The sequence below is a fragment of the Orbicella franksi genome, chromosome 2, assembly GCF_964199315.1.
Source record: "Orbicella franksi chromosome 2, jaOrbFran1.1, whole genome shotgun sequence".
NCBI lineage: Eukaryota > Metazoa > Cnidaria > Anthozoa > Scleractinia > Merulinidae > Orbicella > Orbicella franksi.
In genome coordinates, this window is record NC_138146.1 from 38074699 (window position 1) to 38093997 (window position 19299).

The window sequence follows — 19299 nt, forward strand, 5'->3', positions numbered from 1 at the left end:
GATGGCCCAAGGGATTGTTATAGCTTTCTAGCACACAATACGTGAAAACTGGACCGGAGCGAACGCTTGAAAATCACAACTTCGTTTGCACGGAAATCGCAAAGATATCCTTCTCTTGAATTTATAAGTATTCCACCTCTGAATTACAGTTCATCAGTTTCCGACTTTTTCTTCTACAAATCATCTGTTAACAACTTCACAACCTTACCTTTTTTTGTACAGGACGCTTAAAACAAAAGCACGGGTTTTCCTTATCATTTTTCATGTAACTCTACCATGCAAGGAATTAAATTCGCACCCCTGGTATTACTTTGGAGTTTTTTCCTATTTTGTCGTGAACATCTTAGTCATCGTGTAGTTTTTTTATTTTTTGCTAAGTCGCGCTGCCACAAATTGTAGTCACTGCATTTAATGCTTTAAAAACACGACTGCATCGAGATGAAATCTACCCAATATGCCACAAGAACAGCTCTTACAGCGTGTGGGTAATTTATTAAGCCAGAATTCGTAAATCGAACGTAATGGTTATTTTGGGAGCATAGATTTTCCTTCTTGAACATGAACTGCAATTTTGGTGTCAAGAATGAACTTATACAAAGTTTTAAAACACGTAAATCCAATTATTTTCTCTGACCTTTTCCAATAAGAACGCTAAAGAGCTTGTAAATTGTACCTTTCTTCTGTCTCCTCCGTAACAATGCATAGAGTCAGCTTTCGTCACGACACACGACTTAAAACAATCTGATGTTTTGTGGCGCTATTTCAGCCAACAATGCGAGCGATTTGATAAAATAAATCTTACGTTTGATATTTTTTAAACTTTAAAGTATGAAACATTCAATACTTATTTGTTACATTCTTTCTCGTATATTTTTTATATGCGAAAGATGAAAATTTAATAGTAAAGCTGGAGATTACCCACTCACTCTGATGTAACCAAAGAAGAGAATAAGACAGGAAAATCGCGTTAACTACACCCGGAACTACGCTAAAAAAGACGGAAGGAAAAATCATTTGCAAGCAGTTATCCCATAATAGCAATGTCATGATAACTTTGAAATTTACGGAAATGTCTTACGAAGCACAGCCCTATGCTCTGAGTTACCCGTGTGTTCTAACTTTCCGGACATTACGGAGCTTAAGCAAACCACGACGGCAACGGCAACAAAAACTTTTGGACGGAAGTGCAGTCTCGGGCACGTAGAAATTTATCAATCTAAATATTGTGTTGATAATGATTGTTTATTTTTTTTCAGTCTTCTTACATTGCGTAGCACAGCAAAGGTAAGCGCTATTATTGTTTTCCTATAAAACAAAAATTGTGAAAGCCAAGTAAATGGGTCAAGCTAAAGATAGAATTTAGCCTTGATGACAAGCAAGTTTCAGAGGCATTTCTTCTACCAGTGAGGGTTGCTAATGAACCGTATCTACGTTCCTTTCGGTACAAAGTGTTGAATTCTGTTCTGTATACTAGTGACCGCCTGAGTAAAATAGGATACGTTTCTAATCCCAACTGCACCTGTCATCAGCTAACGGAAACAATATCCCATATTTTGTTCGGTTGTTCTTTTTCATATTCTTTTTGGCATGAGGTTAATGAAAATTTTTTGAGTAAAATCAAGATTTGCAGAAGCCTCTTGCTTACATGTTGCGATGTTATTGTTGGGTCTTTTGAGGAGGAGATGTATCTATTTAATTATATAGTAATTTTAGGAAAATCTTTCTTGTGGACTTGTCGATGTAGAGAAAAATTACCTTCCTTGAGCCAGTTCATAAGAATTTAGGTAATTAAATATGAAACTGAAAAACACATATTTGAAAACGAATGAGAGGAATTTGTTTAAACAATAATAGAAGATCTTTGAGGAAACAATTTTAACTAATAATTAAAGTAGACAACGCTATTATTAAGGAAAATCGTTAAGTTAAATAAGTATGACGATTAGAATTGACAAAATCTTTTTTCTTAATTAATTCAATATGGTGTCATTGTTAACTTCTGTAAACCAAACTTTGTTCGTTCTTCTGTAACTTAATTGTTGAAAAAAGAATTGTAATTGATTATTGCGGAAATACAAAATCCCAACTGAAGAAAAAGAACATAAAACGGCAAAGATAACGTCACCAAACAAAAGATTTATTGAGTAGAGCAATGGCTGCGCAGTTGCGTTTTAAATCTTTGCGCATTTTGTAGCCGTAGCGTGAAATGAACAGGTTCACTGCATTTTGAAGAACATTGTATCACGGAAATTTGATGAGCCCCTGAATGAGAGAAACTTTATTCTTAGGAAGAGAACTCATCGCCGCAAATTGCGAAAAAACGTTTACTCCGCGAAATTTAACCTGTAGACCTAAATTAAATCATAGCAATGTTTTTTTGAAACTTTTCGCTCTTTCTGATCTATCTACGAGTCTGTGAAAAATTTAATCCTCCAAAGAAGGCATTGTACAGATTTTGAAGGGCCAATGTCCAAATATATTCTGAAATCGCCTATCGACGGTCCCTATTTTGACTGTTTTTCATTCTTTTTGGGGGTGGGGTGGCGGGAGAGGGTCAGTTGCAGTATTCAAAAAAGTATCCTTACGTGCTTTCATAAGCATGACGTTACGGGAAAAAAAATTACTCAGGGCTCCATATATGTCAACATTATGCAAATAAAAAAACAAGTTGGGAACTAATTTCAAAGGCACTTCAATAAGCTTGTATAATGTGGCATTGGTAGAAGTCATATTGCCAAATCCTGTGTTAAAAAAGTCCAGTGACGGTATGAAAGTTGTTTCATGGTCTCCTCTTACAATTGCTCACCAAGTTCTTTCAATAATCTCCCTCCAAGTCATCAAGAAGAAATCCACAAGATGTTCGATAAAGATTTGGAAAAACTTTCTACCGAAATTATTCACATCGTATAGCAAACTTCTGTGCGACTGTTTCAAATATATTCTCAAAGGGGATTATTTCTAACAACACCATGTGTTTAAAACAGACTTTGAGGTTCATATGAAACACTTGAAATTACTGGTGAAATGAAGCTGATGATGACATGTTACCTTTGTTTGCACAACTTCTCTGAACTTTGAAATCTATTTTCTCACGTTTCCACGGGAAATTGTTTTCGGTGTTATTTCAGGCAACTATTTATATCTCAAGCTTTTAGAAAATGCAACAAGGACTGTAATATACTTACAAATATTCTGGAAGAAGGTTTTTGTCCAATAAAAACTGAAATTGGTCAATCTTCTCTCGGCTTTTCTCTTAATTATTATTGTAGAACTAATTAATGATTAGATCTGAATAAGGAGACTTTATTCTATGCTCAATTCAATGGAACGTTTTCACGTGACGTCATCAAGTTTTAAAACCAAACCTAAAGAGCCACCAGAGTTTCTATCCTCATCAGGCACAAGAGGTGCGAAAAGTATATATCTTCACAACATTTCAGCGGAATAACGTCCTTCGTTTGGAAACAAATGCATTTTGAATTTTAGAGTTATGGCAGTGCGGGACATAAAGCTACGATCGCGTTTGTCGAAAAATATATACTTATCTCTTGATTGTTAGCCCTTCGTGAAATAAAAAAGTAGTCATAAAGTGTTAATTTATAGGTTTGTGCAGTGCAGGCAAACAGTGGCCTAGATAACCAAGTAAGCTCCAGATTATCACACTATTTTCCGACCGCCATATTGACCCTCATTAACATACCACTTTGCACGGAGAAGGTATCACGCTAGACACCAGTTGACTACAACACTTTAAAGAGCTTGTGAAACTTAGTAACTGGTGAAGCTTTTGGCTCTTTGGGTGTAATATTCGAGGAGAATTTGGCTTTCAAAAACTGCAAAATTTATGGGTGGCAAAAGCGCTAATGAGCTTATACATTCTTTGTAAAATTTTCAATGTTCAGAACTAATGTTTTGGTAGATCCATCAGAAACTGTATCACTCATGGAGCAAATATTGTAAACAAAGATTCGCTTATTGGTGTACTACGTAGGTAGACCAATATGGCGGCACCATACTGGGCTCTGTAAACTTGTGCAAAACAACCTGCAGGTGCCTTCTTTATTTATGTTCTATAAGATCGCATTTTCTTGTTTGTTTGTTTGTTTTTTTTATTGTATGACAGTAAAAACGATCTATTGTAGTCTGGATATTTGACTAGCTGCGCCCAAGATTTTTTCAAGATTCAAACCTTCTTTACTCGACAAAAACAAAACAAAACAGCTTTTCCAAAATTTTTTCAAGGTTCAAAATCCTTCTATACTCGACAGAAACATAACAAAACAGAAGAAGCCCTTTTTAGAGCAATCTTACTTTAAATTCTGAAAGTAATTTTAATACGGTTGTACTCAAACAGCACTCTTAAAGTAGTTTGCGATGTATGAGAAGTGACGAACTGGAAGATTAAAACCTTTCAATTAAGATACTTCACTTTATATTCTCGAAAATACTGCTCAAATGTAAAGAATGTATACATGCAAAACAGCAATTCGATGTAACATTCATCTCAGGCTTAATGGGAAAACTAGTGAGCATTCACGAGTTGATTTTATTGACAAGCCACGGTCATTTCTTAATTACTACCTCTTCCTCTTCATTTAAATTTTTCTCGAAAAGAAACCACCATTGTTTTCAATTAATTAAACTCTTAAGTACGTCCCAGGCTCAAAATGTGTATTGTTGTTACTGATTTTCTCATATTGTTGTTAATATTAATTCTGAGAATTTGGTTCTTCATCAAGACAATACCTCTAGCAAGTCTGTTTCGTAAATTACTGAAACCGTTAAAAGTTAACGAGAGTAGAAATGATCTACTTATCTGAGATCTGATGTCTCCAATAGTCAACTTGGGCCAGATTCCAACAGTGCACTGCGATCTAAGATGGCTGCCCTCCCTGTCAACAGCCGTCTGGAGCGAGAGAGAGAGAGAAGAAAAGAATATTTAATCAACACTACCTGGTCAACTAATAAATTTACAGTCGTGTTAGATACAGTTGATAACTATGTAAATTTTCAGAAAACAGTAGTGTTTTGATCCGGTTTCGAATTTTGGCATTTTCTTCAAAAATGAAATAGCTAGAATTCCCATGGAATCCAATATGGGTTGTATTGTTCGCGCTTCTAAGAATTACGGATAATGCTTTCCAACTTAGTTAATAGTACGAGGTAGCTATTAAAATTGGGTTTAATGATTATTAAAGAATCTTTTTAGGACCTTTTACGTCGTAGTATTCTCCTCTGCACCGAAACGTTTTCAAACGCTAAATTCCAAGAACAGCTAAGAACGTAAAATGAAAAGTGAAAGATGTCCTTTCACATAATAACTCCACCCCCTCTTCCCCCCACGCGAAAATGATCTAGGCCAACAAAAGTTCGACCCAAAGTAGCTCGAAGTCCTTTCAAACAAACGGTTTTTTCATTATAATAATTATTATCGAAAATAATACAGTGCACCTGTATTGTTTTGATCTAAATTATGGCATTTTGCGGACCAGACAACCGTACCCTTATATACAGCAATGGTACGAAACTTAAAAATCTATCAATTTTGCAATCAGAATCACGATTTTTAACACTCTTGGAGTGTAAAGCTAGGAAAACCATTATCTACTTATCTGAGCTGGGATGTTTTTCCAATAGCCATCGTACGCCAGAAGTGAAGCTCTGCACACTGCCATCCAAAATTCAGTTAAAGTTGATGAAATTCAGTTAATTGAGGTTGATGAATAAATCCAGAACTCATGAACTGTCCTTCAACACATCTTTGGTCATTCTGGAGATAGCAGAGCAAACGGTAGCAACTTTAGTTATTTAATCACCTATGTTTACTTATGATTATTTCATGGACAGATAACTTGCTCACTCCAAAAACTTGTTCGCATGTTGTAGTCAGAGAGTTGAGGCATTTAAGATAAAAGGCTTGCTGTAAGGTTGATAACGAGATTTACTTACTTTTTTAATTAATCCTCTTCGTTCTCTGTGGGACACAAGGCAGCCACAGTCCATCTACATTTATCTCGTTTTTGTACGATATGTTGTTCCTCATTGAGCTCATGACAGGCGTCAGGTGGTTTTTGGCCAGCCAGGTTTGCTGTTGCCAGTTGGTGTCCATTTCTAGGCAACCTTGGGAAGTGTGTGGTCAATCCATCTGATTCATCTGCGTTTGATTTCCATGACAACATTCTGGCAATAAGTTTTTCTGTCAACGGATCAGAGATAAAGAGCAATATTCACAGCTTGTAGACATTGACGTCAATTGTTTAGAATTTAATTTTTCTACAACCAAACAACTCTTTGTTTCAAAAGCCAATTGCTTTCATGTTGGCGAACAAATAACAATATAGCTAGCCTAACGAGCTTTTCCTGGGCTGAGATTTTTTTCTATTTTTTGCTCATTTTTCTCATTAAACTACGCCTATAGGCTCGTCAGATAGCTTCAGCTCAGATAAATGTTTTTTTTTTTAGAATTAATAAACGAATTTGCCAGTGTAGTCAATAAGTTAGAAGTTCTTAGATTCTTGCCATGGATTTCAAAATGGTTTTTGAAACAAAAAAACACAATCACAGGACGATAAACTGAAGCATTCTACGAATGGATCATGTAAAAAAAACAAAACAAAAAAAAAACAGTAAAACTTTAGTGCCACCAAATCGTAAGATCTTAGCCTCGGCACTCGAATTCCTGTATTTGTAAGATAAATGAAAAATGTTTTAACTTAATGGTACGAAATAAATAATACGTGTCCCTTTTGTCTGTGGGTTAATTTTAAGCAAAAATACGTCCAAACACGAGACTCGTCCATTAAAATTACGACACATTCAGCAGCAAGGCATACAAAATTACCAGCGACATGCACTCATTTTGAAATCGATCACATTCTTTTATTACAATGTAAACCGGTTCTAATGTGACGTCCGAATGCCCCTATGTATGTAAAAAAAAAAAAAAAAAAAAAAAAAAACTAGACTTAGCTGCAAAACCTAAAAGGATTGTATTAAATGAAATCTAGCGACAACTGTGATTCACTTATCTGAAATTCAACGGAGTTGTCGTCAACATGAAACTTGCCAGGAGTCCATAGCTGGTCGTGCTACACTTCATTTGAATTGGTGAATGACGCCTGTCACTCCAATTCAATTCCTTTGGATACAACTTTGCCGCCTCTGGTCAATTCTTGTGAAAAAACAGGAAAGTCATGGTTAAGTTTTTCGCGTGTTAACTCAAGCAAAACTGACTTGATTGAGTATTAGTGTCAGTTAACGGAGGTCTATCGGCCTTGCGCTTTTAAAACAAAACAAAACTCCCTCAAAATGTGGAATAACACTTTTAAACGACTACCAACAAAGTGGTGCACTGCTGTGGGAACCAACTAGAGATTAGTTGTAGATTTTGATATAACTACACAACTGTTCTCTTCGTATCAGAGCAAAGGCAAAGGCGGTTGGAATTTTCTGTTTTTACAACAGTTAAAACGAGTGTACATGGTAGCGCTCCGAGGTGACGAAACAAATTGTGAATGACAAAGTCAAACAGCAAACCAAGCAGATTATCAAGCTGTAAACACTGAAACATTTTATTAAAAATAAACATTCAGTTACTCACAAGAGAAATGTTTGCTATTCGGTTTTTCAACTTCGCCTAAATACAGTCTTCGGTGTCAAGGAAAAACACATGCTCCTCGAAGCTTTCACAGCATTGAGGAAAGTTTTATTATACCACTAAATGATCAAATTGAAAGACGAGGGAAACAGCTAGGACACGTAACTAGCTAGAGAAAATGTGGACTTACCTGAAGGAAGCACATCGACTAAGATGTCTTCGCCCTTGCCTTCAGTTCAACGGCGATAAATAAAGAAAATATGGACTTGCCTGAAGGGAGCACAGCGACTAAGATGTCTTCGCCCGTGCCTTCAATGCAACGGCGACCGACGCTAAAATGGGTGCGTCATTCTACACTTCTTTATATATACCCACATTAAAATTCATTACAGCCACGAGAAATATGCTTTGAACAAAAGAAATGCATCCCACGTTAAGATTGTGTACTTTGAATTGTGAAAAATGAGCAACTTGGGAGAAAAACACGCACCTGAAAGGAATTTTGATCCGAATATGCTATGTTTGTAGTTAATAGTCCAATTTTGATATATTAAAATTCTAACTTGGCTCCGCGAGGCTTAACGGAATAATAAAAAAAGAAGTTAATTATTCATCCCTTAGACCCGAGGCGGTCTCTTTTGTTTTATTCCCCTAAGCCTCGGAGCCAAGTAAGACATTCAATAAATCGAAATTGGCCTCTACCTGTCGAAAATCTCACAGACAAGAACACCGCGGTGAAGCGTCGTAAAACGTACTTTTGGTCCAGCTAAGTAATTACAGTTGCGTCATAATTCAACTTTAATAATGACGAAATTTATGCGCGCGCAAATTATGACGCATACTCAGTTTTCTTACCTCTTTTTCACGTCTTTGGAAAATATCTTTGGAAGAAAAACTTTTCTCTGACAATGAATAAGCTTACGCAATCGCATGAAGATCTAAACTTCGATACAACCAACATTTTTAATTTTGACCGTAAAAATTCCTGCGGACGAAGTTCGCTGGAAAGAACCTGCTGCACCACGGTATTTTAATTTAGCGCTTCTATATCTAGAATTCAGTTTCTTTGTAGAATTTAAATCTTGCCATTTCTTCGGCTTCTTTTTTACATTTTCTTTAGTTCTCATAATTTCTCGTGATTTTTTTTACGGAAATAACCAAATTTAAGCTTATTTAAAGGAGCTCAGTCACGGTTTGCGCATATATTGAACATATTAGCCTCAATATTTCAAATTCGTCGTTTGCAAGCCGTGTTAATTTTCTCTATCCTTAGCCATCCTTGTTTCTTTATGGCTTATCATTATGTCTTTGGTGTTTTTCTATCTTATTAAACTGTTATTTTTCAGGTTTCCTGTACCTCCCGTATCTGAAGGTTTATCCTGTCCATTTGACGCGGTGAACCAGCTTTTTCACTGCAAAAGTACACAAAGGAAAGGTTAACAAAGATTGCCAAAGATAAAGGTCGATAGACTTCATACAACTTTCAGAAACTCTTATATTTTGGCGACACAATTAGTTGACTGAGAGGTATATTAGACGTCCTTAGCTTTAATACTTCGGCAACCGTTTCACGAGGTATCAACTGATATCTCCTTTGTCCCAAATGTTAGTCATTTTAGGTGGATTGTTTTACAAAAGTGCGGCAGAAATGTTCGCCGCCAATTTTTAGCAAAGGAAACCCTGCTGGTTCGCTTTACATTCCCAATTATGCATGGCCATCTTTGACACATGCAGGAAGGTTGGGAAAAATAATTAGTTCCTGCTCGCTTCATCTCAATCTTCAGAGCAAAATATGAATCAAGTTACGTTTTTGCTCCACATACATGCAATCTCGTTCTCGATGAGTTTTATAAACCTGCGAGCCAGCGAGCCATGCGAGCCAAAGGGCGAGCCATGCGAGCCATGCGAGCCATGCGAGTCATGCGAGTCATGCGAGTCATGCGACTCATGCGAGCCCTTGTAAAAATGTTAAGATTTTTTCTTTGTTACATTTGCATTCACATGAGAACAAGAACAAGAGCAACGGAACAAGATGAATAAGATCGCAATATTAAATTCTTGTAATATTAAATTCTAAGGGAAGGGACAAGCACATGCAGCAGTCAGCCAACCGACAAAGTTTTGGTAACTCTGATTCACTAAAGAGCGAACCTGTTAAACTTACGCGATTCACCACCATTCTTGACGCCAATACACGGAGTTGCCCTGAAGTACTGTTCTCTTTTTTCTTGAATGATTTTCAACGTGGATATCAATGAATGACAGGTGCCAATGGATACCATTCACTTACCCATTCGAGTAGCGGTGGGGCGGTGGAGCCGTACGTTTCTCTCAGAAAATTTCTTTACTTTAGTCCTGAACCTTAATAAATTTTTGACGCATCGTTTTTATTTTACACAAAAGTTTCTCCAAACAACAAAAATATGAAACAAAGAAAAAATCCATCACACTCAGGGTAGCCATTACTATGACGCAAGACTTGGCACGATGTGCAGATGTTTGGAGCATTTTTCATATTTGCCGCACCAGCAATAGTTCTGGTAACCGAAGCGAGATTAGGATTTTCTTTTGGGAATATTTCAATTGTAGGCACTTTTGTAGCTAAATTTTTATTTAAAATTAATTTCCCAGGCCCGGAAAGAGAGAGTACCCTAGGAGCGAGGTTGTACCGTTTATACTCGTCCCCAGGGTCATCTCCGCTTTCAAGATGGCGGGCGAGCGGTTTATAGCGATAGTTTAGTGATAGTCGGGCGCGAGATCTATGTTTCTTGGCGAAAAGTCGACGACCTCCCAGACCAGTTGAAGAAAAAAAAAATACTCGCATAAATGGCTCGCATGACTTGCATGACTCGCATGGCTCACACCGTGGCTCGCAGATTTAGCAGACCCGTTCTCGATGAATGCTCAAATAGTTGTCAATAACAGCTGTGATTAAAACAAGGATGGTCGAGGAAAGATGTCAGAGGTCGGTTGATTTTATACCATGCCGGTGACTATTTGGTGCAGCTGTATGTAAACAATGAACAAATCTCAATTTTCCCGCTGTCCAATCCAGGAAGGAGTCGCGAAGGACAGGAGAATTGGATAAACATCGCACCAAGACATGTAAGCGTTGCTAGTCAATGGAAATCTTGCTTGCGTCCAAAGTTCGTTTGTATTAGCGCAGCCTAGTATACAGTGTCCTTTTCCACTCAACCTTCTTGCAAGAACATCGTTATTAACGTAGACAGTAAGTAGGCTGAATTTTCCAGCGAAAATTCTATTTTCTTATAAGTCACGCTACATGGAAAACAAATAAATCACTGGTGGTTTTAGCTGTCGTGTTAAAAAAGACAAAAACAAAACAAAACAAAACAAAACAAAACCACAACAGCAACAGCAACGAAAAAAATCGGCAAGTTAATGATGATTGAAGATCCAGCCTAAATTAATTTTGAGACTTCTGGCATGCAAACGAGAGGGTCAAGAAAAGACGTCAGAAGTTAGCAGCTCATAGGAAATTTTTTGCTGTGCCGTGTCTGTTTGGTGCAGCTCAGTGAGTAAACAATGACGAAATCCAACTTTTGACGGCAAGTTTGCCGCTAGGGTCACGAAAGCCAGACGAATGCAATAAACATCCTAAGACGTGTTAACGCTACTGTGTCAGGCTTGTCAGATCAGCGGAAATCTTCCTTGTTGTTTTTGTTTTCCGCTCATCAGTTTTTACAACACCATGTTGAAATGTTTACGGTGTAGTGAGTTGCAGTTACAGAGTAGAAATTTACTTCAGTTAAATATGAAAAGAATCCTGCGGAGTAATTTCGGCGAGTGCAATTTGAAATATCAGGAGTAGCGTAAATCCTTAATTGCTGGAGCTTTCATACGATTACTCATTTATTATATGACTGAGAAAATTGAGAATGCACGCGCGTTAATTTACATAGCAGTGAAAATTAAGAATTAACGATAAATTGGCCTTCTCTCAGCCAATCACAAGAAGTTATTTTCTCAGTCATATAATAAGAAATAAATAACCACTCGCAAATTTTTCAAATGTGTTCTTTTTTGTCTTAGTCTTTGAAAATTTTCCCGTGCGTATTTATTCCAAATTGCACTCGAAATCATTTGATTATCTATACAAACAGTATGCAAGTTTAGATTATGATTGAATAATTGAATAATTTTACCTTGGAATGTTGACTTCGTAAATTAAGTTTTTCTCTGACATACATTGCTGGCTCGATAGAAACTCGGTCAGTGTAAAACGCAGGCTGCGGACTGCAGAATGCATGCTGCTGACCCGGGGAAAATGAAGACTGCAGCCTACAAACCTACCTTTCAAGGATATATCCTGTCATTATGTCTCTCTACGCGCGCTGTGATTGGTGAATTTGGCGGGCCGTGTTCTATTGTACGGCTCGCTAAAATTTAAAGCTGTTTTTAGTGCCAAAACAATTCGTTATGTATCGCCAAGTGTTCATAACTTGGCGATAAATCACGGATGAGGCCGAACCCTCTCCTGCGTTTCGGTTTAACTGAGTCTGACACCAGACAAAAATGTTTTTCAATAGACTCATGGTAAAACGTAGACAATAGTCTTCCTAAGTACATGTAAAATACTTAACAAGAATGTCTTGCCGGAAGTCTTACTGAACAAGTTCACCAGCACAATTTACAGCTTAAAAGGATATCATTTAACTGTAACAGAGATTGCGCGATTTTTCACAGTTATAGTTTTTAGCACATAAGCAAAGGCTAGCTGGAAATCAAGACGATGGTTCGACGAATGCTTTCAATAGAGTGTCTTGGCAGAAACTTTAATTTCAATGTTTTTCATCCGTTTTCATTTTATTGTAAACACGAGATGAAAAGTTTGTAAAATATTAGGCAACTGACTGCAGTTATAATTGAGCAACCTTTCAGGTGCTAAAAACGTATAATAACGGATATAGAATGGTGATGAATAGAGGTTCCATAGTGATGTCAACTGCTTGCCAAATATAAAAAAAACTTAAATAAACTGTATTTAAATTTTCACTGAGGTACTAGCTGTATAACAGTGATTAGTGAAACCACGGTAGACCCTTTGAGTAAAAGCTTGATAGTGATATGTTATTTTTAATATGTAATTAGCATATTTTTGAACCTGATTCCTTTTTTGTCCTTTTAATTTTCAACTTAAACGATCGCAATACGATATGTTAAAAGTATATAAATAGCAACTGAACTAGATAAACAAGAATTGGTTTGAATTCATATAATTATGAGTAACTACTGCCTGCTCTCTATTGAAACTTTTTCATGTGCTAATAACACAAACGTCACTTCAGCGTGAACTATTCTTAAGTGGAAAACTGCTGTATTTGAGGTATAAAATTTAAAAGCAAATTCAACAAGCTGGTCTAATATTCATCTTTTCTGCTTGAATAGAAGCAGCTTTCTATATAAGCTGGTGAGCCGATCCTTTTTCGTGCTCTGGGGAGGCGAGAAAAATGGCTGCTTCGGAGGTAGTCTTATTGTTCTTGGTCTGTACAACTCAGGCTAACTTGCATCGACCAGAAGGTATGATATAAGATCAAGCCCCTCTGTGTCACGATCATAATCTTTCAATTCAGTCTTATCAACTTAATTAAGAGAACGACTAAAGGCAATAATGGATTTCAGCATTAATCGACCATACTAACTGGTTATTCTTTTGTTTAGAAAACGTTGGCCTTGGAGACAAAAACTTGTTCGAAGGCGACATGATCCTTACCGACGCCCAAAAAATGGCTGTCATGCTCGGCGAAGACGTCAGTAAGGCTGGACTGGGCCGCGCATCAATTCGCAAGAATCTATGGCCTGGGGCGGTTCTTGTCTATCAGTTGGATCCAGCAATCGGTAGTAATCAATCCGTTTTGTTGAACTTCTTCCAAAGTTTTCATCAAATCGAGCTTTTTTTATAGCAGACAAGTTTTCAACCTTTTATCCTTGGATGAAATAGTCTTGGAAGCTAAATGGACGATTCGATTGTGGCCTTGAGCTACTATGTTTCTTTTTGTTCCAAGTTTTTGCCTCAATCGAATCGTCCATTTAATCATCCAACATGCCACTTTAAGTCAACCTCAGACGTTTACTGAATCTCGGAGGCATCTTGTACTTATATCCATTGATTGTTTGTTAGATTAATACGTAAGTAGCATCAAAAAAGTATGACCCTTTAATTTCGGCCGAATTAGCAATGTAATGTTGCACATTAATTTAAATAACTTACCAACTTATGGTAAAAAATAGTAATAATAAAAATAAATCTAGCCAATGTTTGGTGCACACTGTAGTACACGGCAGTACTTAATTAGCTAGATAAATCTATACTTTTGGTTTCACCAACCAGGATCCTTTTCAGCTTCCCTTAAAGGGAAGGAAGTATCAGATCTCCCCCTTAAAGTCAAGCCAAGTGAAGCGTACCCTCAAGATTACATTAATGAATTGATTATTTGAAAATTGAACTCGCCAGTCATTTCAAAAATTAATATTTAATTGATTTTTTTGAATATTAAACCCATTAGCCGTATTCTTGGAACGATTAGTTGGTTCAATTTTCCAATAATCAATTCAGTATTTCATTCTTGAGGGGTACGCCTTACTTAATTTGACTTTAAAACCGTGACGGTTTTTCCAGTCAGCTTTGAACGCTTGTAACCATCAAACAGCGAACTCCTAAGGTGGTGAAGTTGACTAACCTTTATCAAAAATTTATTAAATCGTCTTAGTAATGAATGTCTTTTGACACTTCATAACCTGTATTTTAAAACGCTTCGCCACTAGACTACGAGTAGTCCCTCTTTCACTTAGTCCGTCGCACGTGACGGACTAAGCAAAAGAGGGACTACTCCGGCGTAGTCTACTTCATGACCACCTCCCGTTTATAACACCACACAAAAACCCTTCCGAAGTTGTATACCCCATGAGTTATAATGCGGAATTTTATTGCATACCAGTAGCTACAAGAAGCCTGGACCAAATTTTACAATGTAAGTGCTGTTTGATACTGATTGTAAGCTGTATGTTGTAAACATTTACCATCTTCCTTATGCTTGTAAATTTACTAAATGTACGCGTCTCTATCATTACTTATAGAGAGAAGTTCAAGAGCTATGTCAGCAATCAATGCTGCCATGAATTTGTGGAAAACTCAAACGTGTGTGCGGTTCAAGAAAAGGACAACTGAGAGCGCTTATGCCTACTTTCACATTGGCTCAGGGTAAGCATTAAAGTGGCGTACTTTAATTTTGAGAGTAAAAGAGGTTCCCGTAGCACAAAGCGGCTAGGAGTATTTCTCCCTCCCCTTTCCCCCCTCCAGGATGGGATGGTAGTCCATCGCAGGGCTACCCCAAGCGTTAAATTCACCCACACCAATTTATACATAAATTCAACACCATTATTAATATATTGCGCTCAGCCACATACTCGGACTGCCTTGTTAAGCAGTGAAAAGTAGAAAATACCTCTCTTTCAATTTGTCTTTTGATTGGTTTCGTTGGGAGTTTTCTTGTTCAATTATTTGTCAGATGCACGTCATATGTGGGACGGACAGGAAGAAGACAGATGGTTTCCCTTGCCAGAGGATGCTGGTACACGCACACTGTTGCACATGAGATTGGTGGGTTTGTATGACTGATTTTATGAAACATGGTACACTAAGAGAATACAGTATCTCTCGCAATAAATAAGTACCTTTGATTCTGTTGTTACCTACTTTGTTTGACCCCATCTGAAATTTTAACGTAACCTTTACAATAAAGCACGGTAAAGGTACCTTCACGCATGGTATTAAGTTATGGACTGTTTTTTTTTTCTTCTCAATTTCCAGTGTGTCGTGCATGCGCTCTGATTAAAGGGATAAACATTCCCCCCCTAAATTGCAGTCAGTTTTTCCTCACGTTATTGTTGTTTTATTGATGATGTTGTTGTTCTCAGGTCATGCCCTGGGATTCTATCATGAACAGTCCCGTCCTGATCGCGACGATTACGTGATAATCAACTGGCAGAACATTCAGCAGGGTAGGTATAAAAACATAGTAAACATAGTCCCATGTATAAATGCTGAATGATCGCTACGAATAACTCCACCTGCTCTCGCACAATTAGAGAAAAACGAGCAAGAAGTGATTCACTCGTCACGAACGTTATTTTTAAGTTCGTATGCCGAACCCACCACTACATGGCCGGGTTGTTCGAGAGGTGGATAACACAATCTACCGGATAAATCACTATCCAGCAGATAGCGTGGTTGGTTTAGTTAAAACGTATCCATTGGATAGCGATTCATCCGAATGATAGCGCTACGCAGCCTTAAAAACAACTGGGAAAGCACTACAGCAAGTGAAAGTCTAACTACGATAAGTATAGTTGTTGTAATTAATTAGAAAATTTGCACAGGCTCTCATTGCCAACTAAACAGATTTTGAACAGTGGGAATAAGAATAACGCTGAAAACCTCAAATAGGCTGATCATGAATGCCAAATGGTAGACAAAAATGTATTTGTGCACAGGACTGGCATGCGAAACTCCTACTAGTGGCCTGGGTTGCTTGTACCCAGGGCCGCGACAGCTTCCCAGCAAACTAATAAGACCATCTTCCTCACTAAATAAAAGTGTGGCGTAACTCAGAGCATTTTTTTAAAAATTCATTTAGGACTTGCCTATGCTTTCAACAAGTACCCACGCTCCACAATCGATTCCCTTGGCACTTCATACGACTACAAGAGTGTGATGCATTACGAGAGTTACGCCTTCAGCGCAAACAGAAGACCGACCATTGTGGCCAAGAAACAAGGAGTAAGACCCAGAATCAAACTTTGAAATTTGATAATTCAATTATTAACTGTGTCTCATTATATAACAAAAACGACAACAATCTTTACTTGTCCTCTCTCTTGCCTTGTTTTTAGGTTACTCTAAGTAACAGAAAAGGCCCAACAGAGATAGACGTGAAGCAGATGAATCTGTTGTACAAATGCAGTGGAGGAGAAGGGGGAGGGGGAGGGGGCGGAGGAGGGGGTGGTGAGAATAAGTTTCACCAAATATTTGGTTGATAATGCAGTGCATCCCTCTTTAACAGACCTGATGAGGGCAAGATGTTCAGTAGGAATTGAACTTAGTCTCTATTAGGGAAACCAAAAATACACTACTCCCCAGGTTGTATGTACAGCAAATATAGGATCTAAAAATGAATTAGGAAGATTGCCTTTAGAGCTACAAATCTGTTCTCTTTAACTTAATACCCTTTTAAGTTTTGATCCACCTTCAAAATCAACTCCTCGATAGTATTGGTAAACTGCATTCTTCATTAGTTGATATAGTTTATGTGATCCAGACAAAAAATCGAAATAAAATATGTTCAGTTATTTACCATGCCACTTGCATGTGTGCATTTAAATCGTAGATATATATTGCAAAAATTGGTACCGAAAGAATAATATCGGTTGTCATAAAAGCAATAAAAGGGTTGTTACATAAACAGACAACCTCACGGGATCATACAAGAGCTTGGTCCATACAGGACTAACACGGTTTATGCCACGTGATTAGGAGGGATGTTTTGTTTTATTTGATGATTTGATGTATCTTTAGAATTCGTACGTTCTGTCACCTCCGTGTTACTTCGCTTTTCAATAACCGTACGAAAGGAACTCAAAAGTCTCAGGGGACTTCTCAGGAAACAAGAGTAAAAGGGTTCATTTGTGCTGAGTGATTACGTGAACAGTTACTGATTTATGCACATGTCAAGTTGACCTCAAGTTGAGAGAATTGATGTGCTTTTGTGTGTTGAGATAAACTGATTACGAATTAACTGCCTCTGGAAGTTCCGCTTTACTTTTGGACAGGATTCACTTGTGTTACTGATAGATTTGGATGCAGTTAGTTTATACCTTTATTTACTCAAATTGTTATATCTGTACATGTATTATGCCTTTACTCAGAAATAATATCTTATTTTTCTTAGTTTAAATGCATATGTTTATGCCTAGCTATCTTTCTTTCTTCTAGGTTGCAAGGATAAAAACTCGAGTTGTTTATACTGGTCACAAAGAGGTTATTGCCAACACAGCTATGTGGACTTCATGTCAAAGAACTGCCCAAAGACCTGTGGCAAATGCTAATGCCGGGTGTGCTTATTTAAAATCTCTTCTTCAGCTCATTTTCAGTGCATCCGGCATAGAACTCAATAAAAATGATTTTTTTTTTATCAATCTGGCTTTCAGAGTTCTCTTTGGCGTGAGGAATTTCCCACCCCCAGCTAACAATAAAAAGACTAAACGTTTATTTTAAATTCAATAAACTGAAGAAAGAGATCGAGGCTTAATGGCATGATCTCTAATCAAGGGCAATAACTGCTTTCCTCCAATCCTCACACCCGTCTTATAAACTATAAAAGCTCTTTAAAAAGAAAAATATGGAACTTTTAACATGTATGTCAACTTGAAACAGTGCCTTGCTCGCTGCTCGGCTAGAGTCACTTCCATTCTTCGACGCAACCCAACGAACAAAGAAAGAGCAAAACTCTCCTAGTTTCCTGTATTTCTGTTACTCTGTAACTACAGCAGTTGGAATTCTAACGGCTAAATTTTAATTGCTTCAATTGTGTTATTTTCAGGTTATGGAGATCTCAGGAGATGCCGTAGACAGGATATAAAAGACTTCATTATGAAGCTTGTTAACCTGTAAATTATGGTTGATTAATGCTGAGAAAAAAATAAAACCCTCTGTCAGATCTTGTCCTGTCTTCTTTGTTCTGAAGATAACAAGGTTAATGCCTCAGAAAACGTTTTTCTACGTATTCTCTAACCAGGTTAGCCTATCGGCAGGTTCCTTCCGTGGGGCAAACGAGTTTATATTTCCAAAGCTCGAGGAAAACGTTTGACGTGATAACGCGGCCAGACGTTCTTTTACAACACAGCATTACTCGAAATGGAGATAAAGCGTTTCTAATCGTTTCTAATGCGTTTTTTCGGCATAATTTTATGAAAGAAAAAGAAAACAAAAATGTTTTTAAATGGAGCATCAAGGTCGCAAAATGTCAATCGTATTTTTCTTTAATAGTATCTTTTACAGAATACTCAGTTGTATCAAATACCTTTGTCATTAGTAACAAAGTAGAGATTGGAACAACAGTTATCTTCATATTGCTTCGTCGCATTCGCTGAAGGCAATTTTCATTCTTGATCTCGGTTACTCTTGTCATGTGTTTTGCCTTTTCCAGGTCTTCCCTCGTCTTTTCTTTTTCCGGGGATGGTAGGGCCGTTGTAGCCTGTGGAGAGGTTAATACCATCCTTTTTTTAAACTTTCATGCAATTACGTGCGTTTTAAAATATCTAATATAAAGAATAATTTTAGCATAATTTTCTCTTCATGAGTTTTGTTTTCTTTGAGTCTCTCATCGGTGGTTTTGTGATGTCACGGAAAAATCAAGAAATTGAATCCAAGATGGTGGCTTTTCGAGGAATGATGGTCCATTTTCACGTCATACGACGTAAGCGTGTCACCTTTAAGATGTAAGCGTGTCACGTTGAAGACATCGAAGGATATAATTTTGAACATAGTTTGCCCATCCCAGATTTTGATAAATATTGCGATTCCATTATACATTTGATGTCACATTAACTATTAATAGTATGCTCGGAGCCAGAGTCGGTTGAGGTGGGACGGCAAATCAAAAAAAAAAAAAAAGGTTGAAGCC

The 19299-nt window shown here is 37.4% G+C and overlaps 1 protein-coding gene across 1 annotated transcript; it reads left to right on the top strand.

Annotated features, from left to right (window-relative positions):
* Positions 1–13068: 13068 nt before the first annotated feature.
* On the top strand, positions 13069–18235 carry LOC145480144 (hatching enzyme 1.2-like). Its single transcript, XM_081458599.1, has 9 exons — positions 13069–13138; positions 13229–13456; positions 14696–14819; positions 15127–15218; positions 15536–15619; positions 16255–16397; positions 16511–16622; positions 17469–17479; positions 17591–18235. The coding sequence occupies exons 1-9, from the start codon at positions 13069–13071 to the stop codon at positions 17720–17722; spliced, it is 996 nt and encodes a 331-aa protein (XP_081314725.1). The 3' UTR covers positions 17723–18235.
* Positions 18236–19299: the final 1064 nt, after the last annotated feature.

What these genes read in the sequence shown, in the direction of transcription:
- LOC145480144 (XM_081458599.1), top strand. Translation starts at nt 13,069, where the DNA reads ATGGCTGCTTCGGAGGTAGTCTTATTGTTCTTGGTCTGTACAACTCAG. An exon ending in TAACTTGCATCGACCAGAAG is followed by an intron (nt 13,139 to 13,228) that starts GTATGATATAAG and finishes ACTAAAGGCAAT; the next exon opens with AATGGATTTCAGCATTAATC. An exon ending in TCAGTTGGATCCAGCAATCG is followed by an intron (nt 13,457 to 14,695) that starts GTAGTAATCAAT and finishes CATTACTTATAG; the next exon opens with AGAGAAGTTCAAGAGCTATG.